The 24,660-nt window shown below is 42.4% G+C and overlaps 1 protein-coding gene across 1 annotated transcript in view; it reads left to right on the top strand.

The window, feature by feature from the left end:
* The first annotated feature begins 649 nt into the window (after positions 1–649).
* agrn (agrin) overlaps positions 650–24,660 on the top strand; it is a 255,568-nt gene continuing 231,557 nt past the window's right edge. Inside the window, exons 1-2 of the mRNA XM_040152614.1 lie at positions 650–1,028; positions 2,579–2,840. Coding sequence (XP_040008548.1) covers positions 828–1,028; positions 2,579–2,840 — 463 coding nt within the window. The 5' untranslated portion in view covers positions 650–827. The remainder of the gene's footprint in view (positions 1,029–2,578; positions 2,841–24,660) is intronic.

The raw sequence follows: 24,660 nt of genomic DNA, 5'->3' as shown, positions 1-24,660 counted from the left end.
CTTTCATGGATGGATGTTCAACCACTGAGGTAGTTTGACATTTAGTGCACACAGTGGTCCTAGTTCTACAGCCCATAGCAATGTGCCATGACTACAGATGTATTACTGTTTGCTCAATGTGACAAATGACTAAACATAGTCAATGAACTATGAGGTTAAAGGTCTGCAGACCCACAGGTACGCTTACATATCCTGCACCCTAGGCACCCATCTGATTATTGGCAAATATACCATCCACGCAGAGGCTGTCAGAATGTACGGGATCCCTGCCTTCTCCTGCTCTGTGCATCCGCAGGGTCTCGGGGTGATGAGGACCGGAGGTAAGGACACCGTCTGCCCGACTGGGGGCGGCGTTGGACAGCCACTTTCTACCGGCATCCTAGACCCCCCCGCACCCCACACCCTCACTTGTGGGATCAGCAATTCAGATTGCATGCAAATCCAGGAGCGTCACTGTGAATGCGTGCGCGAGAGAGAGGAAAAGAGAGGGGGAGAGAGCAGTGCCGTCGCATTCCTGGAGAGAGAGCTCCCTGCCCCTTCCTCCTCCTTCCTTCTCCTTCCACTCTTCCCCCCTGGTCTCCCAGCCGGCGGCGGCAGAGAGGGATTTTTTTTTTTTTTTTTTCTCCTAAACCCGGGCTGCAGATGCGGGGAACAGGGCTGCAGAGTGAAAGAGACACTGGTAGTCCGTAGGGAAGTTGCGGAAAGGAGGCTCGGTGCTAAATTGAAACGCGTTCGACAGAGTTCGGAGCTTGTTGTCGGACGCCTCGGGCGGTAAAACTTAAAGAGTCGGAGAAGTTGACTTTTCTGGTCACATCCGTGTGGCGGTCATGGGTTCCCATCGGACGGTCCGGTCCGGCCGGACAGCGCTGCTCCTGGCGGGGCTGCTCGTGGCTCTGTGGCAGCGCTGCGCCGCAAGTTGCCCGGAGAAAGACCTGGAGGACAGGGAAGAGGAGGCCAACATAGTCTTGACCGGCACCGTGGACGAAATAATTAACATGGACCCGGTGCATAACACCTATTCTTGCAAGGTAAGTGCTTTAACGTGGCTTCTGACACGGCCGAGTGAACTCTCCCCGGGAGTGCATTGCCTCAGAGAAGAAGACACCTGCCTCCTGCAGGAGAACGAACCGGTTTTTTGTTTTTTTTTTTTAATGTGGACTCTGAGAAGTCAGAGTACCATTTAATACATTTACCCCGGTGTGGCTGGTGGAAGCCATTGCCACGGAGTTTGTTTGCTCCAACTCTGTCAGCGGCATCAGCGAGCTTGCCTGAGAAACATTTTACAAACCCATTCATCCAGAAGCATTTGGCAGCGGTTCCAGGGACACTGACACTGAATCCACTTTGCCTACAGAAATAGATAGATAGTGTATTATTTTTTTTTTTAAATTTTATTTCCACTGAACAATTACAGAGCTGCAGGGGAGGCCTAACCGACCATGTAATCATCCCAAACATGTTGCAGCAGGAGACTGGCCCCCCTCAGTAGAGGGGCTTTAGCTCTCGCTTGATTTCCAGTCATTAACGGTGAAAACATGCGTCTTATTACTTGCCGGCGGCTGCAAAAATGATGCTCTGAATCTTGATTTATTCGGTAGCGTTGCAGACAAGTGCCAACACTTGCATCCCACACCGGGGGATTGTGTCTTGTGGTCATGACAGTGATGTCCTTAGGGGATAAAAACAAAGTCCATAGTATGCAGTAAGACCACTGCAGAGTACCACAGAGACACAGAGAGCACGGACAGGTGCTGCAAGGTGTGCCGAAAGCAGTAGAGATGTGTGGTCATGCATTGCATTGTCATTAATCACTCCTGTGAGACCTGTGCATGATAGACCTGAAACTGTACATTTTCATGTTGATGTACAACATAATAGCACATGGTGGAAAAAAAGCATCCACTGTTCCACAAATAAGCAAATTTTCACTTGGGAAGCAGCCTTCCTCTGTCCTCATTCTGTGGCCATTCAATGTGAAAATAACTTTTGCATAATCACGGACTTGTGGTAGACCACTCCATAATCTGTCAAACTAAAGAAGTTATGATTGGTCAGCTCTCTCGCTGCTCTTTTCCTCAGCGCCCGCTGGCTTTCCCGTCTCCTAGTGAATGAATGGAGTAGATTAGAGGCACATGGCTCTCATTCGGGAAACAGAAACCACCACCAAGTGCAGAAATGAGACAAGACAGCTAACATGGAGCGGAAAGGGCGAGCTCCCTCATGACTGTGCATAAAGCAGCCTTCCTGTGATGTAGCATCTTTTGGTGCATGGAGTGTTTTTTGTTTTACTTTTACAGTGGATGGACAAAATCTGTACCTGAATGTTTTGTATGAGATTTACTCACTGTTATTGCCCACAAAGTCAGTGGATATTTCAGTTGCAGAGGTGTAAATAAAAATTCTTGGTAAACCCTGATTCTAGCAACTAAATCCAGAGCCAGACAGGGACATCTCTAGGCAAGGACATCTGGACATTTCTAACAGCAACCCTGTGTATACTGAATGAAAAAAATGACGTATGTTTTTGGTTTTGACAAAAGGTTAAAAAGTGTGCTGTCTTTTTGTTGTTTGGCTAAAGGTAAGGGTGTGGCGCTACTTGAAAGGGAAGTCCAATGTCAACCGCGAAATTCTCTTGGACGGCGGCAACAAGGTGATGATCGGTGGCTTTGGCAACCCAGGCATCTGCGACAACCAGGTCGCCACAGGCGACACTCGCATATTCTTTCTCAACCCTGCCCCGGAGTCCATGGGACCAGAACACAAGAACGAACTTATGCTCAACTCAAGTCTGATGAGGATTACACTGCGCAACCTGGAGGACGTGGAACACTGCGTGGAAGGTAAGCAGCCAGTTTGTTGTGAATGGAACAAGACCTACAGTATGTTCTATATGGGTTGGAATATACAGTACGTTTTGTTGGAATGATGAACATGTATGGAAGTTCATTTGTATGCCCAACAGGGCTTATCATTGCTATTTGATAAGTCGGTCTGCTGTGATGTGTTTCGATAGAGTTTGTTACCTGTGTGAAATTTATAGGCTCCATGCTGCGGTTCGAAGACTCACTGTAATTGTGAGTCACTTAAGGAGGCAAGGATTTCATACACCAGTGGCTGCTAAAATTGCATAGCCTCGGGCTCACAGCGTCAAAGTTTCCCGGAACTGCATGAAAAAGGGACATCTGAGTCAGTCTGTTGCCATGGTGAGGCTCTAGCCTTTCCCGGTGAAGCCTTGAGGTGGCTGATAAACACTTTAAGGATAGGGTTGGAGTGGTTAAGCAATGATTCCTGACCTTTGCACCCAGTGGCTGGGCCATTTCACTGAGTCAGAGGTGAAACTGCTTAACACTTATATACACGTAACGCATGACAAGCTTTACGTAGCAAAACTGGTTCCCACACTTTTTTAAAACTGTTCCCACCATTTTAACTTCATTATAAAAGAAAAAAAAATAGATTCTTAATCTGCAGAGAGAGTGCAACAGCAGAAAGCAGGCAATGAATGGATCAAACGTGCCCACACGTGAAAAAGCTTTCAAAATTGTTTTTAAGGGGCTTTTCGAAAATTTCAGGAAAAACTGGAGATTATATTATAGTCGTTGTTTGGTATGCCGGCACTGCAGCATGAAAAGAGTTAATGGAATCCTTTTATTCCTCTGAGTCCTTTTTTGGTTGAAAAGTAATTTGTCAGACTCTTATGAGACGAACCATACAGCCATGACTAATAAATCTTAGGATCTACTGTGACCATGAGACTGTAGCAGCCTCTGCCCCCATGCCACTGAGCAGTGAGCTTGCTGCTGTTTAACTTTAACTGGTGCTTGACAATGTTGGCAGCTGTTCATAGTTTGAATCTGTCACTTAGACCGGCCGGGAGCAGCAGGGGGAAATGAATCAGAGCACGAATCACCTTGCTGAAGGCTTTCTGGGGCCATCACTGTTTCAGAGTTGCAGGGTCTTTATTCTGGGTACTTGCCTCTAAACATTTCTGGATGGCAGGATGCTCCAATAGATGGAGCTTGTTTGCAGTGGTAAGTTGCATTTGGCACACACATAAAACTTCTTCTGTTTGTCTGTCCAAGCACGAAACACTGCACTGCTAACCTTTTCATTCAGCCCCCTTTTTCTTCTTTTTGGACTCCTGTTGTGGAAAGAGGAGTTTCTTGGCTCTTAGAAACTGTCTAGAATGTGCACTTTTTGTTTCAGGGCTTTGTGTTTGAAGAGAGTTTACTTCACATAACCTCATTTTCTCATATCGCCTTATAGTTGAAGGAATAGCCGCAGGGAATACCTCAAGAAGTCATCAGCAGACTTTAGACAGAAATCTAGTTGAAAAATGTGTGAAATGATTCAAAAGTTTCCTAGGAAGAAGGTGGAGCTTTTATGCACTAATCATCCAAGGAATAATACCCTGGAACAATTGTCAGGTGCAGATCCCACCATGAAATCCGTATTTGGTTCTTGGTGAGTGAAATTGGCCCCAATAATTAGCTGGCATGCTTCCATCCGGAGGAGAATGAGCTTTGAGGCTTGTTCTAGTGCAGAGTTTTAATTAAGGAAGTCAAGTCAGATCCCATCCGTTCTATGCAACCACTTCCCCCGGCAACTGTGGGATGTCAGTGCAGCAGGACAAGACTCTACCTGCCGCAGTGCTCATTGTACCCTCCTCTGCTTTTCTCCTCATTCTTGACATTTTCGATAGCTAGGATAGACTCAGGAATGCCTGGCAGAGAGATAGGTGGGGTGGTGCACTGTCTAAAGTTGAAGAAAAAAGGCTTTGTGTGAGCTCCTTGCCGCTGAGAGTTTTGAGAAGGACTCAGACATGAAGGAAAATAAGATGAGTGATGTAGAATGAAGGAAAAACAGGATATTTTTTGTACAGGACGTGGGCTGTGAGGGATGTTGTGTTTGCTGTGGCATATTTGTTAGAGTTTGGATCAGGGCTGGGTGAAGATACATGCCATCAGGCATTGTGTTTCAAACTCTTTCTGCTCCTGTGCTCTTTGGACAGGGCGCTGGCACTTCAGGGCCACTCACTTGGTTACAGTCTTTCTTCTGCCACAGAGTGGCTCTCTCTAGAGGAGTATTTACAGGGTCTCAGGAAAAACTTGCGCTTCTGACCAGCTCTTAAAATGCTGACTGCTATATCTACTGTGTACTCTTCTGTTTCCTTATGCCTTATCTCTACTTACTGACACCCTCACAGGCATTTCTCTGTTTGAAATAAGAAACTGAAATAGCAAAAAAGTGTAACTCTTAATCTCAAAATGTACCATGTTTGGTTGCATCTTGCCAGAGCAGATAAGCAGAGGGCCTTTGGCACCGAATGTCTTTCTTTGTTTGGTTCTCAAGCTACCATTCAGTAAAATGTTGCTGTTGTTGTCGCGCTGTGCAGAGAGTCAACAGATGATGTGTCACACCGAATCAAACAGTCATTTGCTGTGTCTTGGGAAACAAAAATGAAGCTCTGGTTTTGTAGAAGTGGATTAGGAGGGCAATTAAACTCACAACAGAAGGCCTTGTCTTCCAGATTTTGTAGAAAGGTCAGAAGATAAAAAGTATGTGCAGTGTTAATTGTAATTTCCATTTCTTTTTTTTCTTTTGTCCTTTTTTGCTGTGCTAATGACAACAAAGAGAGAAGGCGGAGGTGTTGGGGGTTTGGAAGAGAGGAAACCTTCTTGATGGAGAAGTGTTGAGTGGACAGGGAGATCTTATCTGACTTGCTCTGTTTATCAGCTGCTTTTGTTTCAGCTCTTGATGACTTGATGCCAGTCTTTCCGTCAAACCCCTGACGAACAACAGCAACAAAGGGCTGTTTCTTCCTTCTGCCTTGATCTCCTCTTCTCCTTCCCTTTTAAAAAAAATCTGTCTGTTTTTAGAGGAGCAGAGATGAACCGGTCAGAAGTCAGTGCGTAGTCATGCAATAGCTGCATCAAAGATCATTTCTTTGTCCCTTTTATGCTGCATCTTTTTAAACATTTAATGCAAAGTGCAGCTAGTGTGCTTCGCTGGTTAGACAATCAAAAGTCCTTGTGGGATGTTAATGAGCGGCATTTTACTGCTCAACATACCACTGACTCTTTATGATCTGTGTGTACAGCAGTCCAGAGGCTCACTGGTAATGGGGTTAGCCAGGCTTGCTGAGAACATGATGGGGGTCCTGATTTGCCAGCAGGTGGTCCTGCTTAATGATGGGCGAGCAGACAGTGCTCTGGAATGCTCCTCGGGGTGGGTGGGATGTGGGATGACTGTGTGAGCCCCCCCTCCCCTCTTTTCCAATAGTGCTCCTTCAGTGACTGAGCCTAGGCCATGGGGAAAACTTTGAGCTTTTTTTCCACTGTTTGTGCAAGGAGGAGGCCCGGAATCGACTGGAATTCCTAACCTGTACAAGCTCCTACCTGGCTGCCTCCTCCCTCCTCGCCTTCTTGATACGTGAGCAGATAATGATAGAAAGATATGGGGAAAATGGAGAAGAGAGAGCACTTTGGTTTGTAGCCATGACATCGTATTGCAATTTTTCCATAACAGACATGCCAATCATACGCAGAGCAGCTGACTCCCTTTTTTTCAAGAACACTTAAAAACTTTTTAATAAAAAATGTAGGGGTCACTTCACAACCACAGTTAATAGAAAAGTAGAAGATACTCCTGTAATGTTGATAGTACATTGATACTCCAGCCCAGGTTTATGCCCAAGATAGTTTTTTTTTTTTTTTTTAGCGGAGGTGGCCATCTGAGCTGAGCTGAGATCCTAATGATTAGCTTTGGTACCGTGTGATGGTCTAAACAGAAGCCTCTCTCATTAAATATAGTGCTTCTGCTATCTGATTTTGCACCTCTGCTCATTTCCTATGAAGGTTAATTTTAATTCATACAAGTATAATAACTTCCTCTGTGTTCAGTGGAGGCAGTCTTTATTTCAGGTGAGGTGTTCCACCTCTGCTATAAAGCACTCTGGGAAATCCTGTAGCCTAAGTTTACTGCCTTATAATTTAGATATCAGGCTTTACTACCTCCTGCTCATGTTTTAATCTTACAGTCTTAAAGAAATTCTAGAAACGGATTAGAACATCACTACAGAACGCTTAAACATGACAACCTACTATATATTGGACTCATGGGTATTTCCAAAGGGGAGATGAATGGTATTTCATTGTGGCTCTGGAAAGTGTGTGAGAACACTACGCAGCCGCACCCAGGTGACTGAACTAAAGCACTAGGGTCTTTATCCAGTCCATGTCTGCACAAGCAGCCTTTTGTCTTTGGGGAGTCATGGGAAGTCAGGAAGACTGACTTTAAGGATTGGATTTTTCTCAGGGTCCTTCAATGGATTAGGATATAGTCTAAGAGTGGGATTCATTTGCTTGGTGTAGAGCTTTTCTACAAAGGTGTACCCCTGCTAAATCCGTGTACCCTGTGTGGCTTATTTCAAAGCATTTATGCAGTGAAGTGAACAAAATTGGACAAACAGAAAGGCTTGATGGAAGGCTTTGATGAAATAGGCAGTGCAGGCTTGAAGGGAGAAACAAGACCAATGGACCTATTTGCCAGCTAGCCCAAAGTCTCTAGAGTTATTGCACATTTTAGATTTTAATTAAAAATGCGGGAGCAGAGAACCTGCTTGGCATAGCAATAAAGGACTCTGAAATGAAAAAGACATGAAAGATGGAAGAGAGCAAAGGAGGAATGGACCACTTAACCACAGTGTGTTCACCTTGACTTGTATCCCAGCCTGAACCAGGAGTGTATCACTCTTATGCTGATAAGAATCATAGATGGCCCGGATAATACGTCAAGACACCTACATGCAGTGACATGCCTGCCACTTCAGTCAGATGTTAACACAGTGTAAACACAGACATACTGTTTAACATTGAACCTGTCCAAATACATTGTATATCTTGTAGGAGAACTATAAATTTATTGTTGTGATTTATTAGTTTATACCTGCAATATGCACCAAGAGCACTCAACACTGCTGTACTTACTACCCTAAAGGAAAAAGCCATTTAAAAGATCTTGATGCTTCTAATGTGAAAGTTCATGCAGAGCAGCACCATCGGCAAAAAGATTTATTAAATTGCCATGCACAAGGTCTCCTACATGGCTCCTCCTTGGGAGTTGTGGTTGTGGTTACTCAAACAAAATGTGCCCCAAAATGGCTGTCATTGGTGCATCATGACTAAATGAGTCATTTAGTGTGTAATTTGTTGGTAAAGATGGCAGTCTTTGACAAACAGTGTTGTTTTAAAAGGAGATAAAAGTAAAGTTAGCTTGTGTCAAAGTCCCAGTTAAACTTTTCTTTAGTTTTGGAACAGGAAAGTGAAACTGACTTGGATGTACAGTGACCCGGAAACCTCCCTCTTCTATCCCAGACATAAAGAGCTCAGAGCAGCAGTCTGCATGAGATTTGGGCTCCCTCTGGGGAACTGGATCAGTGACAAAATTCCTGCTCCAAGACTGCATTTCTGAAGCAGGGCAGCTGCTGTGGCAAGAGCAGCTACTTACTGTCAATACGCCAAAAACATCAGGTTTAGAGAAAAGCCTTTTGGTAGGACACCAGGGGGGTAGCAGAAACCCTTGTGTGATTTGTATTTAGGTCAGCACTGCTGTCACACCAGAGCAGCTCAGATCAATAGAAAACAAGGGAAGAAAATGAAACTTTTTTTTATTTTTTTTTCCCCCGTAAATTCTTTTTGCTGTAGGATACATTAGGGACTTCTTTGATAAACTTTTCCTCTGGAAATAGTTTAACACACTATAAGTTTACTCTGTGGTTTGAAAGAAATGGAAAGAACATGCCTAAAAGGGTGATTACATACTGTCACCTTCTGTATGTGGGCTCAAAATGCACTGACCCAATGCTAAGAAATTAGACCTACCATGTTCCTTCTTGTCTCATGGTTTACACCTGTTACATATCACCATCCATATGCCTGTCAGTGAGGCCACTTATGTGATGCTGGTATCCCTGTTTCCATGCTAAAACTGCTTCAGCTCTGCTGGCAAGGCTTTCCTCAAGATCATGGAACTGCAAGGATTTTCTTCCATTCAGCCACAAGAGTATTATTGAGGTTGGGCACTGATGTTGAACACTAAGGCCTGGCTCAGTGTTTCTGTTCATCCCAAAGGTGTTCAACAGGGCCGAGGTCAGGGACCTGTGCAGTGTTAGGAGTAGGGTTGATGGTGTCTAACTGTTGCAACAATAGAACTTTTAGTCAACAACTCACTCACATAAAGCACTCTACCCTACTTTGAATCTTATCCTATGTGTGCCTGATTGAACACTTTTTACGTTACAATTCTGCACATACAGGAAGTAGGGGAGACTTGACAGTTGGGTGTCTCACGTTCACAAACATATCATGGGATGTTCTGGCTTGCCTGTGCTATTTTGCCTCTCAGACAACAACCCAGTCTCCGTTACTTCCTTTCCTCCTCCTCATCCGTCTCTTTGTCGATGGGTTGTCATGATAAACCCAGGATGAACACCCCTCTCTCCCTTGTGACTTGTCCTCCCTGTTTCCTTCTGGGTTTGCCATTGTGTGTTTATTTTTCTTCTTACGTTCTGGTGTCATCTTCAATCATGGATGATGACCTGCGCACGTCTGTCCGTCATCGCGTGCGCGTGTGTGGACATGTCTTGTGCCTAGAACATGTTTTGGTTGGCTCTTTTGGATGTTTCTCTGACGCATCTTTGTGACAGGCAGGGGTGATATATGACAATTTGTAGACCCATCCCATTTTGGGTTTATGTCTCCATTCTTTCCTTTACCACGTGTTTAATTCTTCCCGAGTCTTTTGTTGCGCCACCTGTTTCCCTGCTCCTGGCCTCCCTTTTCTATATTCTCACACTTGTCATTTTCCTCCTCCCAGTATTCCCACTTCACAGTGATTCCGCCTGTAATTACACTGGAATCCCATGTCCTGTAAAGCTGTCATAGTATTAACAACCAGGTGCAGACCTGTCACCAGCCTCTGACCTAATTCCATATGCCTCTCCCTGTGTCTCTCGCTCTGCTTCCTCAAGAACTGTGAATTATTAAAGTCAGTTAAAGGATAATGGTGGTTTCATTGGAACTTCCTAAATCAGTTGAGTGCTCTTTTAAATAAGATCCAAGTTGAACTAAATCTGAATTTAGTTTTAGTTCATGTTCAGAAGATGCACTTATCTAAACTTACTAAAAATGAATGAAAAGATAGGTGTTACATGTATAGTTGAAGGATATTGAGCTGCTATGTGGATTCAATTAAGAAGAGAAATGGGTACTTTGGAAATTTAATGCCATCTAAGACGGTAGAGTTTCCTTTTTATTCCTGAGTTATAGAATTTACGATATGTGTGTCTTCTGACAAACCCCTTAAGATGACAACTCTCCTGACAGATGAAACCTCTCAGGAATTTTCCTCGCTTTCTCTGCCTCTCTGCTTGCCCTCCAGGCTGACAGATTTCTCTGTCTGGAGGGAGGCACTCGGCCTGCCTCTGTTGTTTTAGCCAACAATGGCAAGGATGTGATGGCTTTCAGAGACAAACACAGATATCTGGCTGAGGATGTCTCACTGGCTTGAGTGTGTATCTGTATACACACACATGCACGCATAGACACATACATACTCACATACAGACATAGATACAGACACACGGGCTTTACAATCTCTCCATCAGACTGAGACATAAATATAATTCAGTATGTGTCGCTTTATCTGACCTAGCCATTGCATTGTTATTGCTTTCAACAATGAACAGGTTCCAAATTAATGCATCGCTGAAATCCGTACTTCACTTGTAGTAATCAGTGCATGCACAACAGAATTGGTTCCACAAGAGGTTTTGAGGTTGTGGTAGTAGTATATATGAACCATTTGTTTGTTTAAAATGAGCAAATGCCAATGTATTACATATAGCAAAAACAATGTGACTGAAGCTAATAAAGTCATGAACCGGCTATGAATGACAGTAACAAAGCTGTGTATTCATACACGTGCTGCAGTCTTAATAGTATCTTTTTTTAGAAGGTTTTATGGACACCAAGTGGACCACGACAGCAAAATTTACCATATGTTGTTTTTTTTCCCCCAGCCAGCAGCTCATTGTAAAACTGATATGATATGATGTGAATACAGTCTGAGCTCATTGCAATCAATGGCCAGAATCTAAGAGTCCAATAATATAAAATGACCTTATCAGTAGCACAAGAAACATGAGATGACTCTTCCGCTAGTCAGTCAAATGGTCAGAAACAATTGAGAAATGTGAAACATAATCGCACTGGAAAATGGCCTTAGCATACAGTAGGTTGTGGGCCAACGCAGATATGGAAATTCAAAGACCTGTAATGGAAATACGATAGACCCGTGGAGCACACTATAGATACATACTTAGCATTGATACTTATATTCAGAATTACGAACTTTTTTTTGCAATTCTTAAATGCAGATATGTGGCATTTAAAAGGTCTTTTTGTTGGGTTTGTTTTTTGGTACTGTATGTCCTGCATGTCCATTTTGTTCACTATTTGAAGAATGGAGTGCAACTATGAGGATGGAAAATAGATCTGCATCAGAGAGAGTGTAATATAGCAGTGTCTATGATTAAAGAGTATGAGTGATGGAGAGAGTAGGGCAGACAAGGAGAGGAGAAGGAAGAGGAAAAAAAATGTAAATAGAGTAAAGGAAAGTACAAAAGAAGAGAAATAACACAAGTTTGGCTAAAGGTTAGAACTGTTGAATGAAAGGAAAAGGAAATAAAAAGATCAGAATGCGAGAATGAGGTGAGAGGAGACACTCAATCGTAAAAATTCACACAAACTGAACATACACCATTATGTTTTTCTGTAATTTGCTTGAATATACCCTTTAAATAGCTGTCTTTTTAAATCACATTAGCTAGTGTATGACATTGAATTATCAGTATTATCTCTTTCATTGTTTTTGTTTCACTTACACTTTACTGAACCCCCCCTCAAAGAAAATAAAAAAAAGAGAAGCAGGAATGTAGCGAGTGCCATGAGGCAGCTTTCAGCATTTTCCAGCACAAGCATGGCGCCTTGGAGAGGCTTGGCCCGAGGGAACAAGTTCTATCAAAGACCGTGAGCTGTTGCCAGAGGTATGCCCAGATCAGCCTCTCCGAATTCCACCTTATTGTCACTCTGAAGCCCCTTATACTGTATTAGACTGAAATGCCCTCAAATTCTCTTGTGATCATTAGAAAAACAGCAACAACTACATAGAAAGTTTCTCCATCCATCTTTCAGAGAAATCTTTTTTTCTCCTGCACTGTTATAGGGTAGAGGCATACTCTGGAAGAGCACTTGAAGCAGACATGTTTGAGAAGGCTCTTAGGATGGAGGGAGGCGCTGAATGTGGAGAGTTTGGGTTTGCACTGTCTTGGTTTTTCAGCAGGCTATGTGGCCTGTTTGGATGGGTTGTCAGAAAAAGAGCATTGCACATAAATCAGGCCTTCCTTTTTATTCTGTGCTCAACAGGGCAAACATGTACCCTTTTTGCATGTTCACTGCAGTGTTCCTTTGTAAATGACAAAACACATACTGTATATTAGCTCAAGCACAAAAGGTAGTTAGTAAGGGGGAATGACACAGTGCATTATACAAAATAAGTTTATATACTAATAATTTACCAAATATGTTTTAGAGGAAATTGCCTCCTAGATTATGTCCAAAGGCAATGATCCTCTAGACTTCTGTAAACTCGACTGAAACCGAGTTATGACTACAGGACAAGGATTTAGCTGCTGGTTTAGTATTTTTCTGATTTAGAACTTCCTGAGTATCTAAAAGTCGAAAGCATGTAGACCAGCAGTTTGGTCTTATAGATGGCTTGGTTGAGAATTTTCACAGATTAACTTTTGGAGTACGTCCAGGGGGCAGGGCAAGGCAAGGCAAGTTCGTATAGCACCTTTCTAGAACAAGGGAATTTAAAGTGCCTTACATAAGAAAAAAAGATACACAAGGCAATATAAAAAGACAATGTAAAATGACTCATGTAACTAGATAATAAAAAGAAAATAGGATGCATTAATGGCATGGATTTCAAGTCACACGCCAAAATATTTGTGGTTATTTTTTTTGACTACCTGCGGTTGACTGCCTTGAGGTCAGTGAACTGTTACTCATGAAGCAAAGGACTTGTTTCAGCATGCAAGCTCAATGTATTAAGTAGATGAGAAAATATGAAATGTCATGTTTTCCATTGGCTGCCTGCAAATACTTGTCTCAGATGAATGGAGTGAATGTTTAAAAGTGCTCAAAAGGTCAAGCAAACCTCTCTATGGGGTTGGTTTGGACTTGTATTGATTATGAATTTGATGTATTTCTGAAGTAGAGGGTTTGTATTGAGTTTCTCTGGAGGTACAGTAAGTCACTCTGCATTTAATTTAATTTTTGTTGTCTGAGTACGACCGTGAGCACTAGTTTTGTATCTTTGAGAAATGTCCAGGTTAAGGGAACTCAGCACAGATAACACGGATATTCTTTTCCCTCATCCAAACTCACAGTCGATCTCAATCAGGCCTTGGTTAAAAAATTCCCACTGGAATTCCCCCGGGTCCTTTTTCACCTGTTGACTTCAAGGTCCTCATTCTGGTCCAGGCAGGGTTCAGGCTGCTGCAGGACTATCCAGCCTCCAGGCGTCCCATTCCAGTTAAACAAGGGAAGAGTGAAAGGCAACAGCTCAGCCTCCAGTGAGCCTTCACCTGAGGCCAAAGGGAGTATGAATGGGTTAGGGGTGGAATCAGGGTCAGACGTGTTCACACCAACCAAAGAAACACTTGACACATTCCCAGAGTAAGGATCAGGCAGAAATCCATATTCTTCTCCAATGAAGTAACAACTGCACAGATTTATGATGAAATTTCTCCCTATTATTTATTAAGCATTGAATTGCAACAGTGTTATGCATTAAACAAATATCTTTTTTATGATTCTTGCTGACTTTTACGTTTGTTTGTATTTGAAACTCTCCTAAATTTATTTGAAAGCTGATCTCATGGCCAGCCCATGACTCTCTTTACTTTTCTACTTTCTTTGCGACTGCAGAATTCAGACGTCAAAAAGGTTGAATAAGGTATTTATAGACAAAATTCACACCAGGTCCCAGATTTTTGGATGGTATTTATAGACCAAAACACTTTGTAAAGTCTGTTTCAATATGAGCTCCATAGATTAATCATTGATCATGCTTCTCACATTTAATAATGATGATTGAGACATTACTGGGATGATGTTTTAAAGGCACGTGTGATGAGTCAGATTCCAGTCAGATTCATCTTTCTGACTGCTCACAAATTTTAATTCTCTCTTTTCGTTCGGCGCAGTCGTAACGTTTCTTCTTCTCGGTGCTTTCCGTGGCACTTGGCCGGGCTGCGGAGCCTGACAGAACATCGCCACAGTTCTTCTGAGGTAAAATGTTTGGCCTGCAAGCGGTTTATTTGGATCAACTCCTGATTGGTCGATCAAGGCATTCTCAGTTGGCTGTATCGTGGGGAAAAATGCATTTGTTTTAAATTTGTATTCTGAATGTAACAGTTAATCATTTAACTAAAAGCCAGCACAATGAGATTCACATACCGAGAAGACGCACAGTATTGTTTTTAAAATTTTGTTTATGACTTTTAACTTGTCCAGTGGGGCAAATAAATTTCTCTTCAACTTGCCCTACAAAAAATGCACTTGTCCCGGACAATCGGACAAGCCTTAATGTCGAGCCCTAGGTTCTAAAGTGGTGTGTTTGTTGCTCCCATTCAAGCCAAATCTCTTTCTTTGTCCTAGTGTGTTTTTTTTGAATGTCTGTGTGTATGTGAGTCACTCTTAAACACACTGTTGTTCTCCATCTATGTCTCTCGCTCTGTCTCTCAGTATGGTTCTCTCTTTCTGTGTTCAGTCTGTGCAGATTGAACTTGCTGGTTACGATGCTAGCGGAATCTTGATCAGCTCCATCTACATCAAGACAATGGCAGGAATTGAAAAGAGATTTCTCTCCTCTTTTTCCTCTCTTTTCCCCTCCTTTAACCTCCTATCCCTGCTTTTTGTCCTTCCCTCTGCTTCTGTGTCTTTGCCAACAGCGCCCACCCCTCCTCCTTTATTGTGTTTTTTGGAAGATGGGTGTCTTGAGAGACAGGAAATAAAGGATGGAGAGAGAGCCTTCTCGACAGTAGACTAAACTAAATGCTTCTGGACTTCATCTGTGCTCATGAGGACACAGCCCTCCTGATAAAGAACTCCACACACTTTTCAGTGCACGCACACACAAAGACGCACACACTCTTATGTTAAAGCCTTACACAAGCTTTTGGTAGCACAGCCAGCCTACTGCCGTGCCGTCTGCCCCATATTTCTTAATGGCATTGTGCATATATGACATGACACCACACCGTACTGTCAATTAACATAATCTTAATTTGGCATCAATTCTGGTGTCATTTTCAGACGTTGCTATTCAAACACTGATCCTCTTTGACAGAATGCACCCTCACAAAGCACAGGCTGCTCTGTGCACAAGCATAAAGCATCTCAGATTTGACTAAGCGCTGCAAACTAAAACCAACACAGCAAAATAATTTCTGTTGAGACTAATTCTATGTAAGTAGACAGCTAGATGGAGAGGCCTGTCAGGGTGCACTTATACTGTAAAAACATCTGTATTCCAAGTCAGTTTATCTCAAGTCTTAAAATTTCATTGGAATATGAACATCCAGGTTTAGGCGTAATGCATTATTGTGTTATAGAAATGTGATTCCTTTTGTAGTAACAAGTAGTGTATGGGATTATAATTTGAAATTTAGTAATTATATCACGCTTTCTAACCCCTGTAACATTTGCTACTTGAACATGATGGTGGGCTAACTTGTTTACTGTCTTACCAGGGGTTTGATGGAGGGTTGATATCACTTTTGTGTAATCAGGAAAGTAATGGCCTGCTGTAACTGATACAATGCTCAGGAGTAACTAAGCTAATTACAGCTGAGGTCCTAAACAAACCAATGAAGGACTGTACAGTATATCACCATTCAAACTACTAGAAGAACAGGCTGGGTTTGTTATTTGCTGTATTTGGCTTGAGAATGAGGATTTTAAGCCTTTGTGTTTGAAATGTTCTTCCTGCAGAACACAAAGCGAGTTATTAAATTTCAGAAAAAATGTCAGCAGCTGCTCAAGCAATTTTGTAGTCATTCTTATTCATCAACAACTCCATCAACAGCTCTTACACATACTGTGGTCTGGTTTTGCTTAGGGAGCGTGGGGATTGCTTGCTGATCGCAACTAAAGTTGCAAATGAAGAACTGCCAAAGAAGGGAGATCACTCCACTTTATTCAGTACAGTTGTAGCTGTTTTGAGAATTAGAAATAATTGAAAATAGTGGAATTGCACTAGAAACAATTTCATGTAAAGAATGATCTATTTTGCATTCTCTATACCCTCATCTCTGTATCACTGTGATACGTAACGCCTGATGAATTACTATCCCTCAACTGAAAATAAAAAGAAAATAAGAAGGGCGGCCATCATGTCATCAATTCGGCCTGAAGGTTTAGAGTTGGTGGATTACCTGCAGTCAGTCATGGCTATTGTGTTTTGGATTCGCTTGCTTTAGCCTGGCCATCACTACTTTTGAAGAAGCTGAAATGAGATCCGCAATGCAAATCACTCGGTTGGTTTGAGATGAAGCGCCGACGGTCCTGATAAAGGGTGATGCTTCATCACCTCCCCTCTCCGGAAAACCGATAGAGTCTGAAGTTTATTAAAAAGCCCCTTTCCCAAGAGAGCTCTTTTTCCATTTTAGCTTTAATAATGGATGTGTGCAGAGTGTGATGATGCTGAAATGTGCTCATGTGTCATCCTGATTCTTGTGTATTTCAATGTGTGTTTCTCGATATAGTGTGCACAGTTGTATTGTTGTGTGTATTTGCATATACATATGAATGAAGGGTAGCACCAGGGCAGAGTATGAAATCTCCCGAGAGCAAGGAGACGGCGTTTTAATTTCACTCCTCTCTGCCGCTGGTTGGCTGAATTAACAGGAATTGAAATGTGCAGAGAAGAAAGAAGTTTTTTCATCAACATCAAACTTTGAGACCAAACTGTTAGCAGACTTACCCATTTATTAAGCACTGAAAAGGAGATTGAGCTTGTGGGGGGAGGGACGGGGGCTTCATTATTGTATCTGCTGGGGGAGTCTTGAGCGACGATTGTGGAATACACGTTCAGCTTTGGAACAGATTGTAGATTATCACCCTCAGGCCACCGCCACAACTTCTCCCTTTTAGATCAGTGTTGACAAAGGCTGGGAGGCCGGCCTTTGGTGGGGTTTGGAAGGGTGGGGAGGGGGTAGTCTTTGTTGTTGGCTTCTTGTCTTTTTAAACCCTCTCTCCACAACCAACTGTCTTCCATCACGGCAAATTATCAAAGCTCTGAAGTTGAGCTCAGTGGGCACACTAACCTGTCCTTAGACTCTGATTATCATATATGCTGTTTTCCCCTTTCTCTCCGTCTCAGATTAAGGGGAACAAAAATGTTTTTAGAGGTAGGAGGGTTATTGAAAACAATAACCCCCAGTCATACACCACCTTGGGGCAGCAATCTCACGTTCATGGCAGGAGGAACTGTTGGGAGGAGAAAGGATTAAGGAAAAGGGACCAAGGCGTCTCTAAAGACTTAGGGTATTGTCGTGCCCTGCTCATCAAAGCATAAAGAGAGTTCTGAAAGAATGAAGAGGAAGGGGGATACTATGGAGGTACACTGCTGTCCTCTGTCTCTGTCACACAAACACACATATACTGTACACACACACACACACAATCTTAAAGGTTAAGCTAAAATTTTATGTTGCCCTGAACTCAGATATTTCAAACTCTCATTGCGTTTTGTCTTTATATCTGCAGGTGGGTGAAAAGGGTTTAGGCTCACACACACAGGCAGACATTACGATATTTATGAGGGCCTTAAATTAATTCCATAACTCTGAAACCATGACCATAACCCTCTCGACACCATAACCTTGGGGGTAATAAAACTGCTTTTTTATTCTTTTTTTGGGACTTTGCCGCAGTGCACTTTTAATGAACTTTCCAGAGATCACTTGTCAATCAAGGTAGATGACACTGCACTGTTTTGTACCTTTGATCTTCCATTGAATTTTTAACTTTACAGTTGTAATTTTGTGTATGTGTTTGTGCTAAGGTAACCACCCAGATCTTAAAAACCACTCCTGTCCTGGTAGGTCTCTGGGGGGAGAATCAGGACGACCCACACACATGCACTCACCCGAGCACACTTCATCCGGCCCATTCCGGGTTAGTGAGACGGGTTCTCATGTCGGGAAATTATTCACGGGGATTTCGTTCTAAATGAGGTGAAATTATTGCTCTCAGTGAACCAGGTCTTTCAGAAGTCACTGCCAGGGTTCGAGCTGCTCCTTTTTGTTCTGCTTCCCTTTGTTGGCTGGCGGGCCAGAGTAACCTGACCCCGGATGTGACAGGCGCTCAACTTAAAGAAAAAGCCATTTTTAAATAGCACTGACTTTGAGTTTAAAGCAACTTTTATTATGGTGATGGCCAAGTGCTTGGCCATACAAGACTGTTAGCGACTTGGTATATGATCTTCCTGTATCTTTTGTACTGTCTTTCTTGTCCAAATACTTTGCTCTCACTTGGATGTTCAATATTCACAAACACTGAAAAATCACTTTGGTACTTACATTTCAATTGCTTGTTTTTATTATTTTTTTTAGTGATAAAATAAGTGCTTGAAAAATGAGTCGATGAGTTCACTAACAGAACAATTACTGAGTTCATCTGTGAATACCAAGCCAGTTATCAAGCAAAAGTGCATACATGTGGTGGCTCCTGCTTCTCAAAAGTGAAGGGTGGCTGCTTTTCTTTGGGGTTTCAAGTTGGGCTCTTTGAAATTGTAATCAACATTTTTCTCTGTTCTCTGATATTTTACAAAATGAAGTAATTAATCAATCATAAAAAAAGTGCCTAAAATTCACCACCTTTCACCATCTTATATTAGTTTGTTTTAAGGGGGAGGTAGAATAAAGGCACATGGCCAACTGGTGTTTGTCTAAACAGAAAGCAAGAGGTATGGCATTTCCCAGTTAGCAAAACTTAGCACTCACCACCCACATTCTTCACCATGTCCTCAAAGGAAGGGATTGCATGTTGCTTTTGCGTAGCTCTTGGTATTTGCTCCTTCCAGGCCTGGCCCTGTGCCTTGCTCTAGGCCCTTTTGAGTGTCTGGAAGCACATGTGTGGTCACTCAGTAGTGCTGTAAATGCTTGCATGCACAAACACCATGCCACTTTGATGTCTGGACCGCAATTTTATTAATCAAGTGAGACAACACTGTGTGTGTGTTTTGTTACATGTATGTTTGCAGGGCTCTTTGTGCATGTACCGCATGTCACCAGGAAGTGCATACAAACTCAGCCCCTGCTCTTCTCCTTTCAAACCCTCCTCCTCCTCAGTCGTCCTTTAGGTCCCCTCCTGACCTCCAAGTCATCTGCAAACATCGTTAACATACTCGATGCGATGACTGTCAGCCTCTTCCAGAAGGCAGTGGAGGATGTTTGCGCAGGACTATTATCAGTTTCAACACACGTTCGGTCATTCAGATTACTTCAGCTGAACAGCAGCCAAATGCAAACATCCCATTTAATTTTTCCACTCCAGATTTATCTACATGCCTCATGCCTTTCCAACTTGGGAGTGTCCTGTTCTGCTCTGTTGCTCACAGAGGACTGAAGCGTAAGTGGGGAATCATGGGGAGACGAGTGTTTGTGAGGCAGACCTAGGCTACATTTGGAGTCCTTCTTTGACTGGGGGGAAGGGGGTGTGGTAGCTGTGGTTGGGGGTCTTCTCTTGTTTGGCCTGCCCTTTTGTCTCCCTAATGACCTGGCCGCGTAAAGTTAGCCGCTCTTTTCAGTAGGCATTAGGGGTCATTTTACCTGATGATGGCCATTTCCCCCATCACTAGCCTGGGGGAAGGGAGATGTTTGAGAAGTTGCTCTGCTCTGGGAGGCAACAATACCATTTGGAGGGCAGTATTAACCATATTCTCAACCACATTTCACTTTCTCTTTTACCTGGTCTATGTTAAAATCACTCACTTCGTTTAATGTGATAATGAGATATTTTATTGATCCTTTTAAGGACTTCTCTTTTCACTTGCCACCACCCCTTCACATGGAGGTCAAAGGTTGTGGTTCAGTTGCGGCGCAGCAATCCAGAAGGTGGTAGGGATTCACTGTCGTGCTTAAAGACACGTTAGGAGGGTTGATGCTTTCTAACTTGAATGCTTGAACCCGGATTGTTCAGTTTAGGGTCAACTCAGTATGCTGCCCTATTACTTAGTATCTGCTTTTTTTTTCTTCTTCTTCTTTTTAATAAATCCAAGACATTGCTTAAAATGCAACTGCAGAAATGTGGATTTTTTTTTTTTTTTTTTTATATTTAGAGTTTAAAATCGGCATAGTTCTTACCAGTCACACAAATGCACTTAAAGCATCTGGTGTGCCAGGGACTCTGAAAGTGTCCTTATCAATCATGTGTAATCAAGTTACAGGGACATTAATGGGACAAAGGGACAGGGAAAGATACATTGAGCTCTCAGAGTCCTGGCAGCAGCCCAGAAAGATATTGAATCTATTTAGGCAGCCTACTTAGACATATTGATTCACCCTCTATAAAATGCCTTTGATTCTTTTTAAAGTTACTCGGTTTTCTCAGTGAGCATTGTACTAGCAAGCAGATGTCCAGGATGCGAACATAGCATGAAGTCACTGCATACACATACATGTTTATAATTAGTCCATAACCAAACTTCCTGTACATACCAGGTTATATAAATCAACATTGGAATTAGCCTAACCTGATCAACAGAGCTAGGATAATTTAGAGGGAGTTGTTTCTATATGAAAACATACATGGGTAGCACTAGCACTGGTAGGAAAAAAAACCCAAATTAAACACTTTAATTATATTATAAGCCCAACCTGTTTATTTACAGTGATCGGTTCATCATAATGGCTAAAATAATTTACTGAGTGAGGGTTAAGACACTGGCATGAGCTTTCTCATTAGCATTCGGTTGGCAGCTTGTGGTTAAATGCTCTAGTACCTGCTCGGTTGCTAAGGAATTGGCACTTAGGTAATGAAATGCCCATTGCTGACGGCGGCACTTGATTGTGCTGAGACAGACTGAGCGGGGCCAAGCGAGAGGGAAGTGGGAACTAGAGAGGGGGAGAGAGCCGGGGATGGACCCAAGTGAACATGAAGCACAAGGAGGAGAATAAATGGTAAGACTGCTTCTGCTGGCACAGATCCATCACCTGAGGAAGGGTCTGACAAGTCCACTTACAGAGTATTCCCTCCACAATTCCTAACTCTCAAGACTGTAAAGAGGGGCAGGTTGATGGTAAAATAGTCAGGAGCTAAAATCTGTGAAGTAGATGTCATGATTTTCTGCAAAATGTTTGCAAGCAAAGTGAGTACAATCTTTGATATTAAATGTAATAATTTTGTTTGTGCCTACTAGTAATCAGATCAGTAATGACAGACTCAGTTGATAATTCAAGAATATCTTGGAAGGCATTGACATTGCTTACTGCTTTACTGCCTCTTTTTCATTCTCTGCCCATTAGTTGTTTATTCTCTTTCCCCTACAGACGGCCCCACCTTTGCAACTCCATACTAATACACAGTAACCAGAGTATGAAAAGCAGCACATGCTCATTATCTTCAGAGCTCCTGCACCACTTTGGCTCCATTACCTTTTGGCCTCCCACAATCAGTGACCTTTGCTCTTAACTTTTGATCAATGTCCTCAAATTCCTCCCAGCATTGTCCTGTCTGCAGTGTGATGCATCGACTACATTCACGCTTCAAAATTCAGCCAGACATAACAAGACTACTCTGTAAGTCACCTGCCTGCTCATTCATGATTAACCGCTTCAGTGGGAGCTGAGGCCTGACAGGCAGGTTGCAATCTTGGATTATATTCCCGCAATGAGTAACAACTCGAGTTAACAATGAAACCTCAGGAGGCCATTTAGTGGAGTATTTGCGTCTCTGTTGACTTTTGGACATTTCTCAAATTCCTTCTTCCATTCATGTTTTGTGTGTATGATATCACGTGTCAGTGCACCACTGGTCTTGTTCCTTGTTCCATCAATGCAGTGTATCCTGCACTCAGATATGTTGAGTGCTTAGTCCTGCTATCACCCATCATTTCATATATAGAATTAGGAAACTCAAAATTCTATTTGAATGCTGACAAATACTGTATACTGCAGTTAATGCTCAATGTCATTATCAATTGATCAATCAGGAGATTGACTGCCAATAACATCCATCTTCAGATTGTTTTTTTTTTTGTCCAACCAATAAACACAAATGCAAAGATATTTAAATTACAATGATTAAAAAAGAGAAAAGCAGCAAATGTTTGGCATTTTTGCATGCTGAAAATGGTTGTTGATTCATTTTCTGTGATTAATTATTTCAGCAATACTGTTATACAGTATGAGTAATCTAATAATCTTAAAAATGGAAGTTAATACTGCAATATGGCCACTAATTAAAACTTAGAAATAAATGTGCAACTTGATACAATTCGTTTTGCACACCAACCTTACCTAACCTAATTTTGTTCTTTTATATATTCCCTATTTGTTTGCCTTCGTTTAGGTCCTAGACCTATTATCAAACTACAGCTGCTGTGCTGTTGAGTTTGATTGATGATTGTCCTCTTTGATTTTCTGGAAGTGCCTACTTAGCCCATATAGCCTGTGCATACTTTTATTATCCCAACTTCAAACACCGGGTGAAATTGATTGAAGCTGTATGCTTACTAAATTGCTACCTGTAACATGGAGGTCTTAACAAAAACCTGTGTTGTGGACACAGGTGTTTTCTGAGGAGCAGCGGGGAGGAAGAATGGAGATGAGTGAGTGAGTGGGAGAAAAGGGACATTATTGGGCCTGGAGATCTCTGAGAGGGGGCGGGACTGTTTTCAGGGTAGTATATCCAGTAGAAAGAAACAAATTCAGTCTTAATGCTCAACTGTTCCGTGTGGAAAGTCACATACAAAAGTCCTATTCCAGCCTGAATAGGTCTAGGGAGTGTATTGTGCAGGCAAACAGACAAGGGTGAACTGGCAGTCAGTCTTGTGCCAACAACAGACGATGAAGCAGAGCGATAAGGACATTGGGTGGTAGTGCTAACGAGATTGTGATTCGCAGGGTTAAGATCTCTGATCAGCTGCACGGTGCCATTCAGTATAAGCTTTTTAATCTTTAAAAAATGTATATAAATTCTCAGGAATTTTATTGTCCACTACATGGCCAAAATTATGTGGACACGCAAACATAACCCCCTTATGAGATTGTTGAACATCTCATTCAAAGACCATGGACTCTCCACAGGCTCCCATTCAGGATCTCCGCAAGATCCTGGCTACAGATATTGGCTCCCTTTCAGCCTCAAGAGAATTAGTGAGGTCAGCTACTGATGTTGGGTGACAAAACCTCTGCAGTCCGCATGCTTGTTCATCTCAAAGGTGATGGATGCTACGCTAAGTATGTGGACAGGCGAGTCCATATACTTTTGCAGCTCTTCTCTCTTGAATAAGAAGAATAACAGCTGGGGGAAGGGATGATTGTCAGGTGTAGGGATATCTGAATCTTTTGTAATTGCTGTGTGGCTTTCAGTAAATCACACTTCATGTGACACTTGGTTTTTAAAAGCATACGGTGAATTAAATCCTACTTCCTTGTTTTGGGTAACATCTATTCAAAAGGTCAGTTCTGTACATAAATGCCAAATAGAGTATTATTGTGTAAACATTAACTACCTGAGTTATATTCAAATAGCTGTGCTCAATTGGTTGAGCAGGCCTCCTCGCCGTAAACCATGCACCCAGCCTTAATGGCAGGAGCTCGCAGTTCACTTCGTTCTTCTCAGCATGTTATGCGTGCTCACTCTGCAGTTGGAGGCAGTGTTGAATTGAGGTTATTGTGATAAGTTGCAGTGATTGAAGGTTGGAGACACAGGTGCAATGACTCAGTGTTTGCTTATTCGGAATGTGTCAATTGGCAGTGATAAGAAGCAAGAAGGGCCGGAGTGAGGGGGGGGGGTGAACAATCAGTTCATTAAAGCAACTCGCTAATGATTTACAGGGATTTGAAAAATGCACTCAGTGGAGTAAGTGAGCTGAGACGAGGAACAGAGGGTGAATCACAACAGCGCTGTCTGTGTCAGATATCTGGATATCTATATACCAAAGAGCATTATCAAACACTCAAAAGTTCAAACAGTCATTTCTGGGCGAGTTTTGTCGTTTTAAAAAAACACGCTACACTAATAGTACAAAGGAGAATCTATTGCAAAGTTGCCAGAGATACCATAGAGATATCTTTGATAATATCATAAATAGAGCAGAATGCAGTGCATCCACAACACATGTTAAGGATGGGGATCAGATTGATAAGACACACCCCAGCATTCATGAACTGCTTGACTAAAATAAACTGGTATTCTCATATTTCCAACTTTAATAGAAAGCAGCAGGTTCATGCTAGTTTTCTGGGGGTTCCAAAAATGGATTCTGGGAATTGCAGAAACCCACAGCCTGGAACAACAGTGG

Source organism: Xiphias gladius, chromosome 18 (genome assembly GCF_016859285.1).
Source record: "Xiphias gladius isolate SHS-SW01 ecotype Sanya breed wild chromosome 18, ASM1685928v1, whole genome shotgun sequence".
NCBI lineage: Eukaryota > Metazoa > Chordata > Actinopteri > Istiophoriformes > Xiphiidae > Xiphias > Xiphias gladius.
This window is presented reverse-complemented; position numbering and strand designations above follow the sequence as displayed.